Source organism: Poecilia formosa, unplaced genomic scaffold, assembly GCF_000485575.1.
Source record: "Poecilia formosa unplaced genomic scaffold, Poecilia_formosa-5.1.2 Scaffold164, whole genome shotgun sequence".
Lineage (NCBI taxonomy): Eukaryota > Metazoa > Chordata > Actinopteri > Cyprinodontiformes > Poeciliidae > Poecilia > Poecilia formosa.
Window position 1 is genome coordinate 255,394 of NW_006800103.1, and position 24,825 is coordinate 280,218.

Below are 24,825 nucleotides of genomic sequence, written 5' to 3' on the forward strand. Positions count from 1 at the left end.
TTTTATTCAGTTGAACAACTTAGAACTGCTGCTTCTTAACTTCCTTCCTTTTTGGGAAATTATACATCGCACAAAGAGCTAAGACTGGTCTAAAATTATTTCGCTGTATTTGTAAATTGTATCCAACAGGTGGCGATAAAGAAGATGGGCGTGAATTATAAGATACGTTTTTACGCCCCTGAGCAGGTCTAACAAGGTAATCAATAAATATGAAATAACACAAGACCCATTCCTTAAGTATCAGCAGTGAAGTCAGTCTGGTCTGCAATACAATATTTTTCGTCACATGTACAAATCAGAGTTTTTTTTTAGTGAAAGGACAGAAGTTGTTGCTTCACCTGTCAGATTACGCATTGGGCTCTTTAACCCACGGTAAACGCGGGAATTTATTCCCCCTTCAGAGTAACAGGGTTCTGTTGTGTTTGTTTGCGCTGCTCAAACGTTGCTTCCTATCTTCGGTGCAACCATGGAAGAAAACAAGTTGCCGGACCTGTTGAATGGGTAAAACTTCGCTTATATTACAAATGACTAACATGTCCGAAGAGTCAGATAATAACTTGAATGTTTCATCGTATGCGCTTCGTTTTGTCTCGATCTCCAGCCTGAGAGTCCACGTCAGCATGTCTGTCACATGTATTAGACATAAAAGTAGAGGTATGGTCGTGTTAAATGTGTTTGTTACGTTAAGATAGACCTTGAACAATTGATATATTTAAATAAGTTTCATACCAGTCCTATATGACTTTTTGCTTGCTCATGCGCATTACCGTCCTCTTTGAGCGAAGGGATTTTTCCTCTCCACCTCAAAGATTTTGTTTGGTATTTTTCCTCAAGCAAAATTTTACTCAGTCTTATCCAACTCGCAACTTTAAAGGTTAACTTAAATAATTACGAGCTGTATATAAAAACTGACAATGATTAACACAATCACCAGGTTTTAATCCCAAAATCACGAGGCTTTAAATGTGAGTTTTCTGACCTGTAAATTCTGATTTCAGAGTAACAAATGAAATCTATTAAATTAAGTCTTCATCCTCCACATTTACTATGTCAACGATTACTCAGAAGTCAAAACAATAAATTCAGCTAATCCGAGACAAGGCTGTTTAAACTTTTCTTTTCTCCATAATTCATTAAACTATATTCTGTCTTTGTGTGTCTGCAGTGGCGCGACCCGGAAAAGGGATGACTACCTGGAGTGGCCAGAGTATTTCATGGCTGTGGCCTTTCTGTCAGCACAAAGGAGCAAAGACCCAAGCTCACAGGTGAATGTGAATGGACGGAATAAAGCTACTAAATACTTTGGCTAGGGGTTGACAGTTGCATTTTTATGAACTACTTAACATATTAAGATATTTTAACGATTTTTCGTGACAACATGGAGTATTTTCTGTAGAATTTGTGTCAAGTTGAACGTGGTTTTGTGTGTGTGTGTGTGTGGTAAATAACTGATGTTTTCGGACCCTCTTTCTGTCTTCCTGCAGGTGGGTGCATGCATAGTGAATCAGGAGAATAAGATTGTTGGCATTGGTTACAACGGCATGCCCAATGGTTGTGATGACGACCTGTTGCCCTGGTCGCGTTCTGCTGATGACCGCCTCAACACCAAATACCCTTATGGTAGGAACACATCGCCATATGCAGATCAATATTTTTCAGAGCAAAATTTGGAAAAATTTTGAATAAGGGTCCCTTTTTTTTCATGTTTTAACAAAACACATCAAAACCTGACATGGACATTCTACAGGTTTACTTAAATGTTTTGGATTGTGCAATTGTAAAAAGAGTAAGTTGTGGATGCACACTGTATTGGGATTAAAATATATTGCTCATTGTTGTTTGTAATGTAATATAGTTAAAATGGATGTAAAGTAACCCGCCTCATATTGTGCTGAGTCTGTGGTCTGTTTGGTCCCACAGTGTGCCATGCAGAACTGAACGCCATCATGAACAAGAACAGCGCTGATGTGAAAGGATGCACAATGTATGTGGCTTTGTTCCCATGCAATGAGTGTGCTAAACTCATCATCCAAGCAGGTGATTGTTGGGACCACACAGCTAAAATAATCTCATTATTAGGACGCCTCATAAGAGCCTTTTATTGTTATTAATTTCACATTTTTACTTTTGGGGTTGTTTAAAGAGCAAATTTCACTTCATAGTGTCTGTTGATTGTAGGACTGCAACTAACGATTATTTTAATAATTGGTTATTAAAATAAATGGACTCCTTGCAGATTTTGTATTTCATATTTATACACTCTTGGAAATATATTAAAAATGCAAATCAACAAATAATTCAGTGCCTTTCTTAAATAAGAAAAATCTTATTACCTAAAATTTAATAACACAGCATTCCTTTAGTGAATTTGAACTGAATGAAGGTAAATCTGCCCCCTGATGAGCTGGGGGTAAAACATATTTTCGACAAAGGTGTTTTTGTCTTAAATTAGCAAAATGTGCTTACATTTTCTGCAGTTTGGGCTTAATTACTGCTCCAAAAATGTTGGTTTTCAGCAAATGATTTTTTTTCTTTAAGTCTGCATACTCCAGTTATGAATAATTGATTAATAAATTAGTTGATCATTTCAATAATCGAATAATCCGATTAATTATTTCAGCTCTAGTTGATTGCTGTAAAACCTTAAAGTGTTTTCAGACTAACGCTTCTTTCATATCTGCTGTATAACCTCTGATTGGTTCCTGTGGAAATCTGGCCACGTATCAGTCTGTCTTGTCTGTTTGGAAAATATTCTTTGAAATTTAGAACTTATAAACTAACAAAAACTCTTCAGCAGGGCAACAACTAAAATCTGCAAAGTTGCACCTCAGCTGTCTGCTGTAAATCTGATCTGGGTCGAACGTCGTTTAACATGAGCTGATGCATCTACATGTTTAACAGCTAAAATCGGTTCCGTGTCTCTGCTGCTCTCCCTCCAGGTCTTAAAGAAGTTGTGTATCTTTCGGACAAGTACCATGATAAGCCTGAGATGTTTGCTTCCAGAACGCTGCTCGACATGGCTGGAGTAAAGTGCAGGTAGATCACAAACACTATTGGTTTCCTGCTTTATTTATTCATCCATGTGTGATGGAGGGGAAATTGAGCTCACTCAGGTGTTTCTGGAGGTTTAGTAGGTTGAGCTCCTTGTTTAGAAAAGTCTAGAGACCAGTATTAATCAGTTTTTAAAAATAAAATGTATTTGACTTTTATTAAAAAGCCTTTTCTGATGTCCAATGCAGATTTTCTTTTCTCCATTTTTTCTGTCTGAAAAGTTGCTGCATGTAGTGACAAAGTTGCTAAGTTGGCAACAGTGGGGTGACTGTTTTTAACCCCACTGTGGATAAGTGACCTGGTGGGCAGGTCCGTCTGTCAGCCACTGCAGATCAAAATGTAAAAGTGGCTGATTTTCAGACCTTTTGGTTTATCATGATCACCAACAATTAAGGAAATCGGGGCAGAAATGAAAAACAGACAAAATAGTAACTATTAGTTTCTTACAACTTGGATGTAAACGAAGTTAATCTGATCATACAAGCTCAAAAAGTGGTAAAAATAACATCTCCACCCTCCCACCGATGTGTTCTTAATTGATGGGAGGGTTTAATAGTTCCCAAAATAATTTCTAAATATTTGAATTATTTATAGATTTAAGTTCCAAACTAGCTTAAGTATATTCTAAATGTGCTACAAAAACAAAAAAGTATGTTTAGTCTAGTTTCTAGTCCAAATATCTTAGTTTTATCTTATTTACTAACTTACAGGTAACTTTTCAGTGAGATATAGGATCTTGTTTTAAGTAAATAACTTCACTCATAATATTGGAAAAATGTCTTGTTGTAAGTGAAATAATCATGAAGTTATACAGGTTTTTGTCCAATCTGGTCTCCAGATCTGTGCACATATTTGATTGCAAATGTTAGCCTTTTATTAGATCGGAGAAGTTTCTCTCTCTGTCTAGAAGCTGCTCAGCTCTCGTTGACAGAGCGTCGACTCGAATGAACCGATTCCATCGTGAGTCAGGAGCCATGGCAGGAAATCTGATTGGAAAGGATTGACCTTTACCCTCTCGACATGCCCTGCTAGTGTTGTGTGCATCATCAACTCGTCTGTGTGATTTGACCTTCAGTTTTTCCTCCGTGTTTTGACAGGCAGTTCAAGCCCAAGAGTTCTGAGATTGTTATTGATTTTAATTCCATTAACCACCGGGGAAACGCTGGACTCTGCCACCAGCGAGGAGAGCAGCTGAGCCAAGCAGACGGAGAAACGCCAGATTCTGCCGCCGCTTCCATGAATAACTCCTGAACACATTGGTGTTCAGCAGGGAAGTAGTTTAATCCTCATGGTTTGGAAAATAGCACTATTTAGCGTGAGCATTGTTGTTTTTGTTTTGTTTTTTTTTTTTTGTTTTTTTTTTAACCTTTAATGATTTTTTTTGTGTACATTTGAAACCTTACTGTAGCTTTATTTTTTTTATTGGTTGTAAATACTCTTGGTGCTGGATATCATTGCTACTGTGCATCACTCTGGATTGTTACAGATGTGGAAATCCCCCTGTGGTGTTTGCCACCATTTTATTAGTTTGCTTACATTTTAGACCCGACATGCTAAGAAGAGGCTTGTTTAAAAACACACACACACAAAACTATGTGAGTTAATGACATTTTTTGTTACGCCGACAGTCATTGACAGCTAATCAGATGCACACCATTGAATTTGTATTCTTATTAATGAGGAGGGAAGGCAGATGTTTACACTGTCCCTCCTTCTACTGTGGCAGCCATCTGCCTCCCAGTGCAATAAAAGTGAGATGACAAAAGCTTAATGACTTAATGCTTTTTATTCTTTAAAAAGCATGTTCACAGTTTGCATAATTCCATAGATGAACAAAAAGCTGTTTTTTGTAAAGACGACTTACAATTAGCACAACTCCCCACCTAGCTACATGTGGTTTTAATGGGATGTTACCTCTCTGCATACCTGGTGATGTATGATCATATTCAATTTTGATAAAATGTATTGGGGTTGGTGTATGGGGGAATTTTTCTGCCATAATTGGAGAGGACGCATTTTTAATTTGAAAGCAGGATTTCATGTCTCTAGTTCTCAAAACCTTTAGTACTTGTGCTTACAGTTTCAATTTGAAAGCATGATGTTGCCTCGTAATGTAGAGAGAAACATCTAGTGGGCGGTGCAGGTTACTGCAATCTTCAGTAGCCACACAGGCACAACCTTTAGAAGGAAACAAAAAAATCCAGTATAACACTTTAATTCTATTGGCTGACAGGTTGCCAGGGACTGTTCTCTTCTGAGAGAGCAGAAAATGATTTGTAAGGGAGCAGAAGTGTGCAAGATTTGATACGATTACACAAGTTTTGAGCGTGAGGAGAAACGTTTGAGAGAGCACAGTGAATATTTGAAAGAGCAGAAGTTCAGAGTACAAGCAATACAAGTTTTGAGAAGAGACATTAAGTCCTGCTTTCAAACTGAAAAGCAGGACTTTAAAAGTTTTGAGAACAAAAGATATGAAATCCTGCTTTCAGAGTGAAAACTTTGGTTTTACTCCACCAAGTAAAACTTGGTCTGTTGGAGAATAATTCTTGACAGGAATTCGTTTTTTTTATGCCCATTTACTTTTTTGTTTTGATGAAATGGGAATCTTTGACCTTCATTTGGATTCTTCGTCACGGATGAGCGTTTACTAGCTGTGCGTGTTAATTTTACACCAGGAGGGTGTGAAGTTGTTTGAATGGTGAGATGGGTGGAAAGCTTGCAGCACTTGGTGCTCCCAGAAACCGCAGCAGCCCCAGGCCGAGGAGGAACCCAACCCTCCCAGTCCAATCTCTGAATCCAGTCGCCATGGCGGCGCAAACCGCAGCAGCTGTTCATTGGTTCTAGTCCTGATTCTGGTTGAGGTTTAAATATCCAAACCATAGCACAAATAACTGTATACATTTAATGTCTTCTTTTACATTTTATATGTTCCAAATAAATGTAATTTCACTGAATGTCATTTCTGACACAAATTAGCAGAATAAATGCATAAAAGGGGTTTGAATTTGAACTTTATTTTAATGTTTCATGTTGATTTGTTGCAATTACAATCAAAACTAAATCAATTACTGCCAGTTAAAGGAAGACACCAAAACAACAGGAGTTTTAAAGATTTTTATTCTTTACCGTAGAAACACTGTACATAAATTACTTCCTCTGAGACTAATATCGATGTACGGATAAATGGAATTTCTCAACTTTCAACATAAAGTTAAATCAACAAAACACGTCGACTTGTCTTGTCTGAAAAGAAACCCTTTGCAGCGTACGATGTTAACTCTGTTTCCTTTGAAATGTTTAAAGTTGCCTTCCAACCTTTGTACAGACATGTACACAGAAAAAATCTCTAAGAGACCAGAGACCTACAATCAATGAGAAAACAGCCACATCGATTTTTGATCTATTACTGTTACTTATGTCATTCATGAAGATGCACTGTCCCTTTAAGAAAAACGAGCAAAAACAACGAGAGAAGCAACAGTCTGTCGCTAAACACAGCAACCCAGCTGCCCCCCCGCCCCACCAAGCCATGACAACAAGTTTCTACTGCAAGCAGCACTACTACCTTTGACTGACGAAATCACAAGGTCTATGCATTATGAAGCAGTCACAATTTGGAGAAGAAAAGGACTCTTTTGGGTCTTCCTGGTCGACACAGACTGTGTGAACTGTGATCACCTTACCTCTGCACACTGAGGTTTGCTTTCCAAGCCTTGGATTAGCACAAGGGATGAGGAGTGCTTGTAGAAATGACCAAACAGATCTTAGCTATCAGTAGGAGGAAAAAAAAATACAATGCAACATTTGGTTTTTGATAAGTTCTTCTCATGATCTGTTGTGGTGGTGGGGTGTGGGTATAGTAGTAATAGTGCGATACATGTAGGTAATAGGATGTAAACGCTTTTCTGTTGATTTTAATATCCCTTTTTTTCTCTGAAGCAAATGCAAGTTTATATAGAAAATCGAAACCAAAAATTACAAACAAACAACAAAAAAAGTCTTTTTTTTTTAACTTGTACAAATTTCAGTCCTTTTTTGTGCCTGTCTCTCTTAGAGAGAGTCCACAACAGTTCCATTCAATGGCTTCAGCCATGGAATAATAAATCCTATAGACAAGGCTCAAACCGGAGTGATGGGGCCCATCTGGACCCTCAGACATATGGTACCCGCAACATCTGTTAGGGATGCACAGTCCAGGGCTGCTTAACTGCTTCGGACGGCTGCTCGCACCCCAAGCTGCCTATCTGAACCAGTCTCTGTGTTTCCCTCCGTTATCCAAAGTCTCTGTTTAACAGGTAGGCAGCTCGCAGATATGGCAGTCAGGTTAGCCTGGCCTGTCGGAGGGAAGTGGAAAGGCATGCGTGCAGCCTGTCTAAAAGCACGAGAGGGAACAGAAAACGGAGGGCGTTGAAGAACCTTTCCCAGGTGCATGAAGACAGTCACAGCTGTAGCTTCAGGTCAAAGCGAAATCTAAGGGGGTCAGTGGGCAGTTGTTGCCGTCTTAGTTCAATCTGTGACATCCATTTAGTGTTAAAACAGAACTTTTTTTAGTGTTAGTCTTTGACAGTCAGAGGTGGAACCATCTGGACGCGTTCACGCCGTGTTACCTCCTCCCTATCTCACTCTGCCGGAGGAACTGGATGTTGTTGGCGCTGTCGGCCAGTTCGGGGTACTGCTCGATGGACAGGACGTAGTAGCCGTCGTAGCCCTGAACCTTCCCACTGCTCAGCAGCTGCCTTTTCTCTCCCTCCGTCCACAGTCTTACGCCTTCCTCCCCGTCTCTCACTCGCTGCTGTTCACGTGCCCAGGCGCTCGACAGCGCCCTCTGCCGTGCCTGCTCCAAGATTCGCGTCTTCTCTTCGTCCAGCGTCGTCCCGTAGCGCACGTGGAGGACCAGGGCACCGTACTGCAGTTCTACGTCGGCGAAGCGCCGCGTTCTGCCGTTCATCACGGTTGTAGACTGGGACACTGTGACGTTCACGCCGTTTTCCAGTGACTTCCTGCCTGAGGTGAGGCGCAGGGCGCTCAGGTCATTCTCAGGAAGGCTGGTCTTGATGAAGTAGTGAGTGTCTCGTCCCTCAACAGTGAAATGCAAGTTCTCCAGGTAGAAGGCGTTGTTCAGGACTCCAGCCACTTTGATGCAGTCCTCGCTGGCAATGTTCAGAGCATTTGTCACAACTCGTCCTTGCACCACAGCGAACATGACGCCCTTTCCAATCAGCGACTTGACGGTGGCGAACCACAGCCAGGGCTTGGTGTGGTCGGAGTGCCGTCGGCTGGGCTGGATTTCCGGCATGCGCTCGAAGGACAGGAAGGCGGATGACTGGCGAGTTACTTCCTGTTGCACACCTGAGATGGACTGCAGAGAAGCAACAAGGAGACATCACAACATGTCCAGTGCCTTAAAACACAAACAGCCACCAACGTGCCTTGCAGAAAGATTAATACTCATGTACATTACTTCACCGTCTGCCATAGTGCAAAATCCAACTTCCATGTATTTTGTTGGGATTTTATATGACAGACCAGGGGTGTCCAAACTTTGATAAATATTAAATTAAGTTTGATAAATTAAGTAAAAGCTGATTTGCATGCAGCAAAGTTGGTTTCTCAGTAAAAGTCTCTGGGTAGACGTGGTTCTACTCATAAAAACATAAAAGATTATAAAAACAAATACTTTGTGTTGCACTAAACATTTTCCATTATAAGAAGTTTATGTCAATGGTATTTTACTGTAACTACAAAAAAATGTCTTCATAATACACAAAATCAGTGCAAGGGCCACAAATGGTCCCTGTTAAAAACCTTTTACTTGGCCAGGCTTTACGGGCAGTCACCCAGGGCTTCAGGTTTTGGGGGCGAGTGCAAAAAAAAAAAAATGTTTCTGTTGTATACTATGCATTTTTTATAAACACTGTATCTCATATTAAAGTTAAGGGCTCATTTTGGATGTGTTGCTTTATTAAAATATTGAATTTTTATTAATTAAAAAAACACTCAAATATTTGAAAAGGATCATTTTTTTGGGACCAACATGGAAACCATCTGCAAACCAACCATCTTTCAATTTTGACCCTGCAAATGTGCAGCCCTACTTATTATTGTTCTGTAATTTTCATGAGAAAATGATTTTCTTTTCTGGCATCGGGCACCAGAACTGACTCCATCCAGCCCAGGGGCCTTTACTCTTCTAAATCCGGCCATGACTGTTTATATAAAAGGCTGTTTCATTATTCGTTAAGCTGATTATTAGTTGTATTTCTTAAAATTAAAATGTTTATGTTTTATTTTTGACTGCTGGGGGTTGCAACATGTTGCAGCTCCTCCAGAGGAGAGCATTAAACTGTACAATGCTAATACATAGTACATGTGGTCTGCTCTGTAAACCATCTTTTCTGCACGTGTGTGTCTGTATTAGTTGGCTCAGCTGGTCAACACGCCCGCAGCTTCTGAAGGTCTCTGGAAAAAAATGATTCCTCACTTCAGATAACACTTTAAATTGCTCTGAGCCTTTCTGACTCCCTTCCTCACCTTCTCTGATCCTCTACTTACCCTTCTCTCCTACCCTTCTTATTATTTGCGACTCTGTCTTGATTCAAACTCTCTTTTTGGGCTGAAGCTGAACACACTGTTTGAGTAGAAGTGCGGCTGCTTGATAGTCTGTCCAATATAATTACCCCAGTAACAGAGTGGGTGTAGGAGAAGAGAAAGGAGCAGAAAATAAGGTTGCGATGGGAGTGACTGGCTTCACTTGATCACGCTTTCCTATCTCTGCCAGTGTTTTCCTCTGTCATTGTTCACAGAGCTTTGTCTTTATTGTCAGTGTGGGTCTGTTGTTGTAACAGGTGCTGACAGAATAGCTGCGTTTTAATCTCCAAAGAGAGCATTTAGTATTAAAGCTTTGAATTTTACAGCTGACAGACATATTACAACATCATAACATCAATTGGTAATTTTTAGACATAAAAATAAAGTAGTACATTCAGCATGTCCAACTATCTGTGTCCAACTGTCCATACAGAGTAAAGATGTAATGTTGCAGTTTGGCATCAAGACATCACAGGTGAAGTCATTCTTTCTGTCATTTCTTTGTGACTCTGAACTAATGCGATGTGAAAAATTACTGAATGATGAAACAATTTCCTAAGTCAAATTGGAATGTATATAATCATCTCTCAATCTGTCTGAACAATCAGGCTCAATTTATTATATTTTACTGCATCTGTTGGTCTTGTAAAGAGCTATGAGGCAACAGTTGCTGTGACTGAAATAAACATAAACTTCATAAGTTGCATAAGTGTGTGCACCTTTAAACAAATACAATGATTTACTTACAGCATTCAGTCTTCTTGCGTACACACCTGACATCAGCAATGAATTTAATTAACTATAAATAAAACTCAGCTTTCTGAAATGTCATCCTTTATCTTAAGCCACAGTTTGCAGAGAGGTGATAAAAGATCTCACTCAGCAAATTAATCAAGGAAAAACCGTCCACATTACTATATATACTATGGTATTGTGGATTCAGTCATCAGTGGCAGATTATCTAAAGCATTGTAGTTAAAATGAATAAGAATACACACAGGCAGGTCGTCCCAAAGCTGGCTCTTTTTCATCTCCAGGGACGGCTCCGTCAGGTCGAATTTGGGAATAGGGAATCCTGGGATAGCGTTATGAAGATGGAAGCCGAAGGTGACCAACCAGATGTTGACATCTGCAGAAAAACAGGCAGTGAAATAAAAGACAAAAAAAACAAAGAGGGAGTTAAAGAACCCAGTAAATATCAGTTATACTTGGAACTGGGAACTGTAGTAAAGTGTGGTGGAAACGTGTTAATTTTACAAGACACACATGTAAGAGTGCGTCTAAAATCAACGTTACATGTAGCACCTGCAACTCTAAACTGAATAAATGGAAATTGGTGTTTGCTTGTGGAAAATTAAAATTAAAATGATGTTTGCATGAACAGTCGTAAACTACGTTTATGGGCTTTGCCATGTTGAATTGCAGACTTCTTAACCAGAATGTTTGGCATCAAGTCCAGCAGAGTTCCCATTTCCCAGGTAACTGGAACGCAGCATTTTCTGTGACTTCTGCTCTGGTTTCAAATAAAAGTAAAAAAATCCTGCTTTGCTGGTGTAGCAGAACGCTGGCTTATTATTTAACTTATTGCATGACATTTTTCCCATGTTATGAGTGAAGTAATCTGCTACTGGAACTAGTACTTTTTCATCAATATCAAGGAGTTATTGACTTAAAACAAGCAGCTACACCTTGCATAAAAATGACTTATAAGTTAGGTTTGTCTTATTTGAAGTGTACAAAAATATTTGCACCAGAATATGGACCAAATATACTTGGTAAGGTTTTGTGTCTTTGCAGTGAATGGGGCAAGATTGAACTTATTACCTGTAACATACTCTTTGACCTGATGAATCTTGCTTACGGGGTTGTTCCCTCTGAACATATACAAGTTAAAAGGCTGAGGGTCTTTCCCCACACGCGTCCATGTGCTGATGTCTGGAGTGGTCCACCTTCAGGAGAAGAAGAAACAACAAACCGAGGCACCTGATCAGGTGTGACGCTGACAAAGCACACAGCGAGTGTCTGCATGCAATCGTATGCCATGCTTGGACTAGAAATGAGCGAATAAGAGACAGACGGTCTACCTCCCAGCGGGGATGTCATAATCTCTGTCTCCAAAATGCAGCAGTCGTGTCAGAGGATCGTACAGGCCGCCGTGGAAACCGATCACAAGGACGAAGTCGGGGTTGGAGTCAAAGTAGACCTCCCCGTATGCTGTGTATTGTACCTGCAAACACACACGTTTACTAACTCATAACACACAAAACCATTTCACTAACAGATGACATGCCCAGCTGCTTTCTTCCTGCGGTTGATGAGGAAACAGTCGTACCTGTTTAAGGAGCAGGCCGTTGTTGCTGAAGACCGCCAGCGGAGTCCCGGTGTTATCACACGCAATATAAAACTCCTCTCCGCTGCTGATTTCCATGGCAAACACGTGACCCTGCGCAACCACACACGGCACACTTACATTCATTAAAGCTAAGAGAGGATTTATACCGGTAATTTCTATCATTACAGCAGAACAACTCTTTGTAATATACAACAGGGCTTTAAAAAATGATACAATCATCATCATTATATTGTTTTTTCTGTGTTGTGCTGCTGAAGCCTCCCAGACTCACCTGTTCATTCACTTGTGAGCGCTGTGGGAGAAGCTTGATTTAAAAACACACACACACACACACACAAGCCTAACGTCATGGGAGATCCTCAGCTCCCAGACATAAGTAATATTTCCAAATTCGCTCTAAATGAGGAAAGCTTTATTTGTTTGAAGTTGGAAGGCAGAGCGAGAGGAAGGCTGGATCATCGGGATTAGAAGCTGACAGATGGAGTACAAACACGACAGCAGGTGTCAGTGGACTGAACTTTAAAGAGAAAGCTTTAAATGAGGAAAAATGAGAGCGATAATGTAAAGTGAGAGCTGGTCTATTGAATGTCTTCCGGATCGGCTTGTTATTCACAATCTTTTCCTCCAGGAGGCGCTGCAGAGCTGTCACAAAGGCTACAAATCCAGCTCATGTTCTATCCCCCAGATCTCATGTATATCCACAAATAATAATAATAATAATAATAATAATAATAATGATAATAATGATGAAAGAAAAACTAGAAAGAATGCAGATTCTTTTCATGTGATTTGGAGCACAGGCAGTGGTGTGCAGAGACATTTTGGGGTGCAGGTGTCTGAGTGGGGCGCCTTGTGCAACACTTGCAACAGCCGGCAGCCTCAGTGAGCTTTTTTACTGGCACATATAATTCAAATAATTAGTCTTATGTTGTCTGATGCTGATGTTCAATAATGGTCAACACTCTACAGGTCGGTTTCTCCAACAATCAAATTGGAAACAGGAGAATAAAGATAAAACAGATCAAATAAGTAATTTCAAATTCCCAAATTTATAAACAAGTTGGAAAAAAAAATCAATAGTTCAAAGAAGTTGTCAAGCAAAATTATAACAATGTAGGGCAGAAATACTACTTCTGGCCACACACTATGTTGTAAAAAAAGAAAGGAAAAGCACATATGATTCACACTTGGAAATGTTTTTTACCCTTGTTTGAGGTGGTTTTTGGCTTTTCTGTAAAAAAGCTAACATGCTAAAGGCATATAAAACACATTTGCTCAGTAATTTCAGACGTAGCGATCATTTACTTGATTAATAAAGCCAAGCTTAACGTCTGACGTAGTTGAACTTTGGTTTGGAGCAAATCAACCGGGCTACGCAGACAACAAGGAAACACACCTGATTCACATTTCCTTTTTTGTGAAATTTTCAAAGTTTGCTCATGATTGGCATGATAATTGGATGGAAACATGGCTAATGGCTGTCAGAATTAGCGCACAGCGGCAGCTACCTGCAGGTCGTAGTAGAAAGAGGTGATCTCAGAGCTGGAGTGGTTGTAGACGTGGGTGATCCTGGTGGGGTAGTTCAGGTCGGCGTAGAAGAACTGCAGGTGCTGGCCCAGGCTGTTCCGGGACGCCACACGCCGACCCAAGCCGTCGTAACGGTACTGGATGGTCCAGCTGGCAGCTTTACTGTAAACACGAACTAAAAGACCTGAAATCAAACAAAAGAACACGTTATGACATCGATTTGTTCTAGAGCAGACAGTTTTACAGGGATGTAAATCTTGTTTAGTGTGTTGGGACGATAATTCCCACCTTTGGAGTTGTACTCAAATATCTCAGTTCCTCTCTGTCTCAGGAATCCGTCTTCGTCCATTTTGTACTGAACATCCCCCAGGCGAGTGATTCTGTCCCTCAGATCATAGCGTAGCGGCGTCAGACGGCCGCTGTTCCCCGGGTTCAGTAAGTGCAGGTTTCCATTCAGGTCGTAGTTAAACCTGCAAAGCCGGCATTAAACCGTCAGCCTGTCACATCAACCCAGTAGGTTTGCTTCAAACAGTAGTTCCATGAAACAAATCTCACCTCCATATTAGCTTCTCATTGAGGGAGACCGTCTGCAGCTGTCCATCAACGTCATACTCATAGCCGTATTTGGTTGTGTTGGCAAAGGGTCCGATCTTGATCTCGCGCTTGGTGACCCTGCCCATGTTGTCGTACTGAATAGTGATCCAGTACATGAGTGACCTGAAAATCTCATACTGGATCTCCTTGATCCGGCCGTGTTGGTCGAAGTGCTTGGTGTAGGTCATCACTGCTGTGGAGATGATCTGAAACAGGAAGTAAACGATCTCCAATCAGTGACACGCAGAGCTTACAGCTAGATTTAGTTCGGAAATAGTCTGTGGGTGGCGGTTTCAGGAGTGAAGTAACAGACACTTCCAAAAATGTTCTGCTGTGTTTCATCTGATTTATGTCAAGAGGAATTCAGAATTAGCATAACAGTTTTTCTCAGTTGCTTTGGCGCATTTCTCAGAAAAGAATTGAAATTCTCCAAACTACTTGTTCAATCTTTACCTCAATGCGTCACTCGTGCGCATAAAAAAAAGCAGTTTCTGATTCCACTGAGCAAGTTGGTCCATAATGTGATTATGTACAATTATATACGTTTTCCTACATTTTCAATGGATTATATCATGTTGACTAAAAATGTATCATTCAAGGCTCAAACTAAACAATTAAACATAAGTTTGTTGAATAAGTCTTAACATGCAAAATGCTTGAACAAGTTTTTATAACATGTCAAGATATTTTTAGACATTTTTCTAAACTTATGTTTCCACCATTTTCAACCTAACTTTTAAAAATTGCAGCCGCTCCATTGTTCAGTCCTCTGTACCTGTGGCCATGGAAGTGACTTAAACGTACCAATTCAATGATTAGATTAGTATTGTTGACCCAATAAGTTTAAGAATACTACGTATTTACACAAACCTACTCCTCACCAATACGAAATACCATGAAGCCTCACAGCCAACTCGTATTTATAATATTCTTTCTGCTTTCTATCTTCTCATTTTGAGTGCTCTACATACTTTGGTTCATCGCTGCAAGCACAACATGAAGACCTACTTTTTCCCACTAATGGTTAAATCTATTGAAGTGACTCGTCTCTTACCTGATTGATATCATAGTAGATAACTCCAAACTTTCCAAACTGCTCCACTTTCCCAGAGATATCGTCGAACTGGTAGAGATCAATAGGCAGCGGCGTCTCATTGATCACAGCCTGCATGCTGGTGACCCTGAAGCTGTTGTCGTAGGTGTAGTCGAAGCGCGCGTTCACCATCCCGTCCTCGCTGAAGCGGAATATTTGCCGGTCGACCAGCGGGCCGATCTGCCGGTAGCGGATGGAGCAGATGAAGCCTTCGCTCTGGAGGTTGACGGTTTTGAGCACGCCAGCGGTCTCGTCGTACGTGAAGCTGACCCGCGTCGAGTCGTAAAGGATCTCTGCCAGCTTATTCTGAGGAGACAAATACAACCACAAGCGTTGACATAATGGAAATGTCACATGTCATAAACAGGTGTTGGTTTTACACCAAAACAAATGACACCTAACAGAAATGTTCTTGTCATGAGACACTCAGCAGTGTTGGTTAGGTGAACTCTGCAACTACACATGAAGTGGTCATAATATATGATGTGAACTTAAGATAATCAAAAATAATAATGAAGCCATATACTTGTCTGCGATATTTGTACAGAATCCGTCGGCCGGTTCCTAGATGAGCCACTCTGAGGAGCTGGACACAGAAAGACATGGACAGGGAAAGTCAGTGTTTCGGCAGTTTTGCAGTTCTCTGGGAGTTTGTTCAAGATTAATTGTGAATGATTTGTTGGGCATAAGCCAATCAGAAAGAGACACACGACTGCAGCCTCAGCATCCTTAAACTTCTGTAAAGCTACATTTACAAACCTTAATTTATCTTATTAAGATTTTATGTGATTGACCAACACAAAGAAAAAGTTTGCAAATTGTGAAAATAAAAATACAAATGGAAAACATATTTTATAGATTTTTATTCCTTAAAAACTTTTTTTTAGAAAGCTTGGATAATTTTCCTGCCGCTCAACAAATTTGCACTGATCTGTGTTGATACGTCACACATACAACACCTCTGAAGTGTTGTATGTGTGTGTGTGTGCATGAAGAAAAACAGCTGAAGTCAGTATGAAGAGGCAAAGTTATTTTACAAAAGCCGGGAAGGATTGCATCAGTTTGATTAAAAGCCACACACCTGCCCTTCCTCAGAGTAGTCCACAGTAACGGAGGCGTTGCTCTCCGGGGGGGTGTACAGGTTCCTGTAGTATCCCACAGATCTGATGGTCTGCATGGTGTGCCGAGCCACGCTGGGCATGGTGACGGCTGACAGTCGGTTCCCTGAGTCGTAGTCGAAGATGTACTGATGCTGGCTGTGCAGCAGCAACACCATGGACTGTCAAAGAGAGGAGACGACAGCAGGATGTTACAAACAGGACACAAAGCTGAGGGAGAGTGAAACACCATTTTTGTTTTTTCCTTCGGTCAGAACAAGACAGCTACAGATTCAATTACTTTAATCAAGCCAATGAAAGACGAATGTGAACAAAGGAATAAAGAAACAATTATTCCGAAGATATTCAGTTTATATTAAACACTTTGAGATGTTTTCTTATCCAGATTCACATTAATACAAGAGACATTTCCCCGTAGAGGACATATTTCATGGTCTGCTGCATCTTTTGCCTTTCTGTGATTCTAATTTTAAGCCCTCTGTTGTTCTTCTCCCCTGGCCTCCACCTCTCTCTAACATCCTAACTAAGCTCCAGGCGTCCCTGGAGTCTTGTCTCACCGTTGTACCTCTGTCAGTCTGTCTGTCTTTCCATTGCTATCAATCAATCGCCTTCTGTATCCCCACACAAACAAGGCCAGGTGCCGTTCAGAGTGTCAGGCCCTTCCTAGGCTAACACAGCAGACGTGTTGGATTCACTCCCCTCCTCCCTGTCCTCTTTCTCCTCACACTGTTTGTTTTTTTGCTCCCTCCTGAGCTCCCTTAGAGATGTTTTTCAAAGCCACTCACTTTTTAATGGTCTCTTCTTCTTCTTTTACTCTCTTCTCTCTGTCAGCCTTGCTTTCCTGACATCAATAGTTTCTTTTATTTGAGGACAAGATAGTTTCTTGGTTCTTAGTTTCCTTTACTTTACTCACCGCCTTTCTACAATCATTCACTTCGTGCTTTTTGCCGTCTCTTGTAAGTGCACAGATTCCTTGGAAAATACTAGCAGACTCAGAATTATAGAGCACCTTCCTACATGATACTTGCTACTCTATCCTGCGTTTCCATCACCATGCTGTTCTTCTTCTGAATGATTGCATTAAAATGAATTTGAAAAGTTCTGTGGAATAATTTTAAGATGTAATACTTGAATCAGTCTTAAAAAAAGACGAACTTGGTGCAGAAGTTTAATTCAAATTTTCTCCACTTACTCAGTTTCTTTTTAAGAAGAAGACGTGGATTTCCGTTAAAGTCAAGGAGGTCTTTTGCAGCCATTGACTGCAGATTCATCAGTTCAAACTATTTCACGCATATACTGCCTCTCTCAGATGAAAATACATTGATCAGGAACAAGTGTGAAACCACTTAAGCTCAAGCCTGGCATGAACTAAAAACAGCTTGCACACAAGTTTCTCCACTCCAAAGTGAAGTATGTTTTACCGCACATTTACTGCAGATAGAAACTTCCTTCTTGGTTGGTAAAAACTTTGTAGCTGCCCACTGGAACAAGCTAGTCAAACAATGATTCATATGGAATAAAATTACATACAGGACGCTTGGAGAAAACAAGGAAAGGCTCTCAAAACCTCAGAAAACTGTACCTGTACCAACTGTCAAGCCAAGCAGTGACAGAATGATGCTGGTTCGCTGACACCAGCTGTGTTTCCACGGACCATGAAATTGTGCAAATTCGAATTACGAAAATAAATTTGCCGAATGGAAACACGGCAATTTAGAAAAAACTTTCATCCATGTCACACCTTGTATATTTCTTAAGACTGCAATGGAAAAACTTCTTTGCATCACATGAGTCACAGGAGTCTGTATCCAACAGCAAAGTGCTCATTTGTAGGTCCTGGCCTCTTTGGGCAATGTGCAGCTGGATCCACCAGAGCTTTTTCAGCATCACACACTTCATGAAATGTTGAGTTTGACATTCAAAAGTCTTGAATCCATTACTTTTATGTAAAATCACTGAATACAATTTCACTAAAATGCTGCTTATATCTGTAGCCACTCAAAGTAGCAGAGTCTTATTGAGCTAATGCCTCAATAAGTCGCCGACACATCGTCTAATGGCTGATGAGCGTTAGTACCATGGATGTTAGGTGGATATGTCTGATGTTAGTGTTTACAGCCGTCACTGCCATGATTTATAATGACTTATTGGGGAGCAGACTTGTTCACATGCAATTTTATTCCATTCATTTAATGAAAACGCTGCAATTGCGAAATTATGTTTTTCGACATTAGTAGAATATAGAAAAGGTTCTGCACAACTTTTCAGCTACTGATGCCGTTTCATTGGTTAAAAGTGGCAGGAATAATGAAAATGGAGGACTTCCATTAAAGTACCTTATTTTCATCTCAAATCTCAGGCTACACAGATGAAAGATGGACACAGTTGGGAGGTCTAACAGGACAATATCTCCAAACATCTAATTTGGTTTTAACTGAATGGAGCAGTCTAAAATGTATCCATGATTAAGAATCTGGATTCAAGAAAGTTTACATGAATGAAACATAATAAAAATAAATAAAAATAAAAGAAGCCATGATATTGTTAAAAAAAACATAAATGGGTGATACCATGATACGTGACGCAGTACAGATACGTTTGGGTTGGAAATGTTTGAACACCTGACCCAGTGAGAAAGAAAGTTGAATGTATGCCTGTCTGTAAATGTTTTTACTTGTTCCCTACCTTATCCAGATACGTGTAGCTCCATATCTTCCCATCAGCAAAGACTCGAGAAATGATTCTTCCTTGATTGTCGTACTCCCACTTCTCTGTGGTCGGACCCCTCTGGAGGCCCGTCACCTGTCCCGTGCTGAACACACACAAACACACACACACACACACACACACAGTCAGGTTCACGTTTCACTGAATTACAGCTAGAAAGTTAAACAAGAGTGTCGTAGTTACATCTGATGGATCAGATCAGAGGAGAACAGTACAGATGTATTTACCTGGAGTACGTCAGGTTAACTGAGAGCAGTTTGCTGCTGGGGATCCACAGTGACGGGTGGCCCTGCGTGTCGTAGATGATCTTTAACAGGAACTTTCTGTGGTCATCATAAACCTTCTCGGTTCGCAGCGTGCGGTCATAATCCACAGACAACAAGTTCCTTCCGTTTACCTGGATGTCAGAGGAGACAAATAAGGGACTGAGCTGTGCTTTGTGATCGTCTCTCAACAGTGAAACTAACGCCCAGATTTATCTTCTACTGCTGGTTCCTTATTCTTCCCGTTTCATTCAGCTTCACATATTTTGTCCAGTGTCTGCAAGTTTGTCTTTCTGTTTGTAACTATCACACAAACATGCACACACTCAATGCAGAGAGAACGTTCACCTTTTATTTGAATCCAAAGATTTATTTATCACGATACAAAAAACCCTCAGTAGATTCTACACTGTCTGTGTTTATTACACAAAAACAGCCAAAATAGCAAAGCAGTGTGTGAAACACTGAGTAACAAACTAACAGCTCATTGTAAACCACTGGGGTTGCCAGGTGAGGGGCGGCGCCTGCTGATTTGTGACATTATATTCGAAAGGTTTTTGAAACGCCTCATTTTCCAGACACCAAAAAAACTTTACCTTATTGCCAAAAACCAGCTGGGTGGTTTTTTTAAGCACTTGGACTGTTTCTAGAAGCAGTAGAGATCCAAATGGGAGTAGAAAAACATGTGAAATGTGAAGTTTGTATGATATGCCCCCTTTAATCTATAATACAAGTATCTAGCATAAGTGTGAGAGAAAGGAAAAAAAATGAAATAGCTAATGAATTTAACTTGTAATGTCCTAAAATTTGACTGTTCACCTAAATGTCGGTACCACAGCCTACGAAATAAAACAAATCTCTGATCTGACAGCCATAAAACCAAGTAACATCCCTGAACCAACAAGTCAGGCTTAATCACCATCTAAATGATGTGCTGTTAAAATCCGATTTATGAAGACAGATAGCCCAGATCTGCAGCTAAGTTCACCTTATAGATCCTTGAAGCAATGACAAACATTACAAACCGGCCAATCAATCACTTACAGACCTCTTTCATTAAACAGAGAGTCTGGCTGGAAGATGTCCAACGGTCCAATTTCTCACCTTTTCATTCAAGCTACTCATTCATTTGTGAATTAGGACCAGTTAAAATCAGTGAGGTGAATTAAAGGGGGATGAGGAAGATATTGGAACACTGGCCAGGAGCCACTAGGACGAAACACAGCACAGCTGAATAAAGTCACAGACTCAGCCGTAGACCAATAAATTTACAATGTGTTGGGGTCAGGTCTGGCCTGGCCATTGCCTTCCTGTGCAGTTTCACTCAATTCTCATTTCCCTTCAGTGTTCTCTGTGGGATTTCTCCCACTGAGTGCAATTTCTCCGGCCAATCAAACGATGACATTGATTCTCTTGTCCAGTTATAGTTGTAGTCTGCCTATAGCAGTAGTTTAGCGTTGGGAGTGGAGGAAGTGAACAAAACCATTCAGTCTGGGTTGGCTACTCTTCCAAATATTGAACAATTAAAATCAAATGTATAAGACATTTCATTGCTGGCAAACTACTATCCACATTTTATCCATCCAGCTGTTGATTTGAGGCCAACCTGAGGAATCTGGAGGTATTCTGCACTCTTATGTGCAATGCATCAGTTACACTGGCAGTGAAATTGGCCATCAGCATGCTGGAACCACCACAATGCTCCAAACATTTGTCTCGTTGCCAAACATGTAAATATTAGTCTCTTTTCTCCAGAGATAATTTAGTTTGTCCATGTTTGCTGCTGTAAATTTCATTTGAGCTAAAAACAGGCAGATTGGTGGTTGACCTACGACCAGCTTCACTGTGGATGGTGAGGCTCGTCTTCCAGCATTTTCCAGTGTATTAACAAAATTCTGGTAAAATTGTGCCCCTAATGTTTTGTAGGCTTTTGTCCATGTGTTTTTTGGCTGAGGCATTGCTCTTTTTGTACCCTGTGGTTCTGGATGCCGTACAGCTGGAAGGTGTTTTGCTCTTACTTTGTTTTACTTTCGGGAGAAAATTTATAACAGGTAGAAGCTGACTAGCATCTCGAAAGTTCAAAAAATACCTGAACTATGACCCATACTCCCAGACGAATTAAAAAGGGAGGTTTCATGGATGCAGAGAAGAGAGGAAGAGGATGTTCAAACCGTCTCTTCCATCGATCATAATTAGCCAGGATCATTTCCAGGACTCCAACTGTCCAGCTTTCTAATCAAAAGGCCAGACATAGATTTAAAGAGAAGTGGCAAAAGCAAATGAGGTGGATTAGCATCCACAAAATGCTTCTGTGAAATATGGTCTCTGTTGTCTGGATGAGCTGCTGTCCCTACTATCATACATGATTATCATACATCTGCAGTCTCCAGTCAGAAGCTCCTTCAGATTATCTGCAACACTAGCTGCTAACACAACCTCTCTTTAAAGTGGTTGGTGTCATCGTTGTTGGATTACAACAACATTTATTTCTCTTTGGGATAAAAAGGAAAAAGTATTTTTGAAATAAACAATTTAACATAGATTCTCACATTTGCTGTTTTTATGACAATTCGACAACACCTTGCAGACATCTTTCTTTTTTTTTTTTTAGCAAATAAACCTCTACAACTTAGCTAAGCTTCATTGGTATCCTGGAAAAACCCTTCCTCACCTAGACAGAGATTATTTAAGGGGATTTCTAAAGCTATTTTTAAATAAACTTGCAAGGAGTTGCTTCTTTAACACGAGAAAATAGAGGCCACACAGATGCCAAACACATCCAAATACTTCCCAAAGCAAAAACGTAGCAGGTGATTGTCTTATTACCGGGGTCATGGATGTATTCCCATCTGCACACTCTTCCCATAGATGATGACACAAATAAGATAAGTAATAAAAAAAGCTATGCTCTGTTGTCCAAAAGCAAGAATTTAGATTTTTTTTCTCACAGACAGCCGGGGTCGTGCTGCGAGCAGAGCGTTCGTACGCTCTCCCTCCAACAGTGTAAAAATTTGAAAGTGTGAACTGGTAAATTGCCTGTGGGCATCAATATGACCCTGTCAACCCGTCCTCCAATCTGGTGTGCTGCAGCTCTCAGCAGCCACTTGTAGAGCCTGCAGGTATACAGGATGCATAATGCATGGACGGCATAACCTTTTTTCTCTTATTCTTACAAGAATATGATAGTAATATGTCTGTGGGAGAACAAATTAAGAGAAATGTGATAAGCTGAGTTATGACACAGGAATTGGACATGCTAGGGGAATCTTTGTCTTAGTGCTTTTTTTCATGCTCACTTTGTTACCAATATCATCTGCAGTGTTACTTTATAATTAATTTTTAGGAGCTGCCATGATGTTTTTACGTACATGAGCAGGTCAGAGAGTCTCAAAGCTTTCTTCTCCTACCCGTGTCCTATCGTTTTTTAAGTCGTTTCTTTTACCACGGGGAGAAAGTATCATAAAAATGCTCAAAGCTCCTGACTAGTTCAATTTAATGTTATAACAGCAACATGATACTGTCCGGTTTCTGCAGCCAAAGACCTCAGCATGACCATAACCTGAACACGCTCTGAGTCAGCCTGATTCAGAGCACAGACATCTGGGTCAGTCAGAAACTGCAGTAGGGCTGGGCAATAAATCAAAAACAATATAAATCACAAAAGACACATGATCAGTATCAATAGGTAACATGTCTGATAAAATTTTAAAAATTTTCACTGAACAACTCAGATTTCTGTGGGATGTAGGCAGAGGAAAGGCTCTCAACGTCTCACTAGGTTTGTCTCAGTAATCAAACAAATTATCACACGATTAAAAAGATCTCAATAATTTACATTTGCATTATTTATTGTTTTTTCTCTTTTCTCTCTAATTCTACCAAAAACTGGACGACAAAACTCTTCAGTCTGGTGTTTTGGTCTCAACTGGCTCTTTTTTTTTTTTTTTTGAAGAACAATTTTGTTCACAGAGAGTTTATAATTAATTTTATTTGTTTTTCTGTTGTTTTTTTTTTAAATTTATTTTGGATATTTTAAAATGTCTTCCACTTCCAGTGTTAAATGTTCTTTAGAATTGAAAGTTTATTGTCTGAGAATTTGTTCTTAAGCCATTATATCATTACCCTTACATTACTTGAAAATGGTTTCAAATCAGCAATATTATCGTTTATTGCAATAACTTCTGAGGCAATTTATCGTCCAGCAAAATTTCATCAACTAACTCACTCACTCTTTGGTTACATAAAAACAACCTGTTGAGAAAATGGTGCAGCAGCAGTTTCATGTTTTGCCTCATAATTGTGTAAAAATAAAAAACAACGGCATGGAGTGAAAACTGTAAACAGGAAAGGTCACGCCACCAGTTTGGCAGTATTTTGAGATACTTAAAACAAAAACGACTCCATAATTATCAATATAGACTAATATGAAACGCCTACATTGTGATATGTTTTTCAGCCATGTCGTGACTTATAATCCAGAAAAAATAATAGGCTGATTGGCGATCAGCCTTTGTTAAAGAGACCGTGGTCGATCGCTGTCCATCACCTGTATCTGAAGAACACTCACCCTCAGCTTCCTCCCAAACACAATGACCTTTCCTCGGGTCTGCTCCTTCCTAAATCTCCACTCGACTAAGTTCTGGCCATTCTCTCCTGGCAGGGTCATGTTGCGCCGGGCGATCGTAGGGTTAGCAGCTCCTAAAGACACATTACAAGACATCTGGGGTTTACAAACACTACAACATGCAGACTGGTGAAGGCTTTGAGAAAGACGGACAAGTATTTGCTCCATCAATGCACAAAGTTTGCTTCAGGATATGGTAAATAATTTAAACCTACCTGCCAGTATGTGTGGCTCTGTCTGATAGTGTGTGTCCATCCCATTAGCATAGATGACCCTGAGTGAATGGTCATTACCCACTTGGTAGCTGTTACGAAGCTGGTCTGCATGACACAAGTACAAGCAAGAGATGCAGTTATCGATACGCCGTTACACTGCAGCATTCAAAGGATTTACTGAAGAACATATCAATTGTGAGCTGAAATGAGGATAAAGGGAGGAAAACGAAATGCAGGGAGGGAAAGAGCAGCCAAAAGACAGCAGGGAGACAAAGTAAGGTGAGAAACAATTCATCTCTGGGCGAAGTGTTTGAACCTGCTAATGGAGCAGAGAGAAGGTTTAACATCCTTCAGCCTTTTTCAATTATGTTCCTCTCAGCCTCCCACAGGACTAATGGCTGCTTGTGCAAGCAGGACACAGAGTGGCTGACGGCACTCTTTTATCTTTGACTAAATATACACCCTGCTAGATCTATGCAACAATACAGCAACAGAATAAAATAACTTGATTAAACAAAGGCCTGGCTAACCGTTGCATTTGGCCTTTTCCCTCTCACTGTATTTCCACTCTGTTTTTCAGCTCACATCATTCACTTACTATTGATTTTTTTGTGACACCCGTGTTTTTCGGTTCCGTTTAATTAATATTAAAGCATTTTGGCTTGGTAACAG

The 24,825-nt window shown here is 40.2% G+C and overlaps 2 protein-coding genes across 15 annotated transcripts in view; one reads left to right on the top strand and one right to left on the bottom strand.

Annotated features, from left to right (window-relative positions):
* The first annotated feature begins 253 nt into the window (after window positions 1–253).
* LOC103146626 (deoxycytidylate deaminase-like) lies at window positions 254–6,049 on the top strand. The gene is made up of 6 exons (XM_007564629.2): window positions 254–501; window positions 1,166–1,265; window positions 1,485–1,620; window positions 1,921–2,037; window positions 2,940–3,036; window positions 4,149–6,049. Exons 1-6 carry the CDS (start codon window positions 467–469, stop codon window positions 4,300–4,302), a joined length of 639 nt encoding a protein of 212 aa, XP_007564691.1. The 5' UTR covers window positions 254–466; the 3' UTR covers window positions 4,303–6,049.
* A 101-nt stretch (window positions 6,050–6,150) lies between these two features.
* Window positions 6,151–24,825, bottom strand: part of LOC103146627 (teneurin-3-like) — a 290,558-nt gene continuing 271,883 nt past the window's right edge. For all 14 annotated transcript variants that reach the window (XM_016677778.1, XM_016677776.1, XM_016677777.1 and 11 more), the window contains 15 exons: window positions 24,154–24,258; window positions 23,882–24,012; window positions 19,279–19,448; window positions 19,010–19,136; window positions 16,288–16,485; window positions 15,733–15,792; window positions 15,168–15,512; window positions 14,075–14,319; window positions 13,808–13,989; window positions 13,501–13,703; window positions 11,972–12,082; window positions 11,724–11,866; window positions 11,464–11,588; window positions 10,638–10,768; window positions 6,151–8,410 (listed from right to left, as the gene is read on the bottom strand). In XM_016677778.1, the coding sequence (XP_016533264.1) occupies window positions 7,655–8,410; window positions 10,638–10,768; window positions 11,464–11,588; window positions 11,724–11,866; window positions 11,972–12,082; window positions 13,501–13,703; window positions 13,808–13,989; window positions 14,075–14,319; window positions 15,168–15,512; window positions 15,733–15,792; window positions 16,288–16,485; window positions 19,010–19,136; window positions 19,279–19,448; window positions 23,882–24,012; window positions 24,154–24,258 (3,032 nt within the window). In that variant the 3' untranslated portion in view covers window positions 6,151–7,654. The remainder of the gene's footprint in view (window positions 8,411–10,637; window positions 10,769–11,463; window positions 11,589–11,723; window positions 11,867–11,971; window positions 12,083–13,500; window positions 13,704–13,807; window positions 13,990–14,074; window positions 14,320–15,167; window positions 15,513–15,732; window positions 15,793–16,287; window positions 16,486–19,009; window positions 19,137–19,278; window positions 19,449–23,881; window positions 24,013–24,153; window positions 24,259–24,825) is intronic.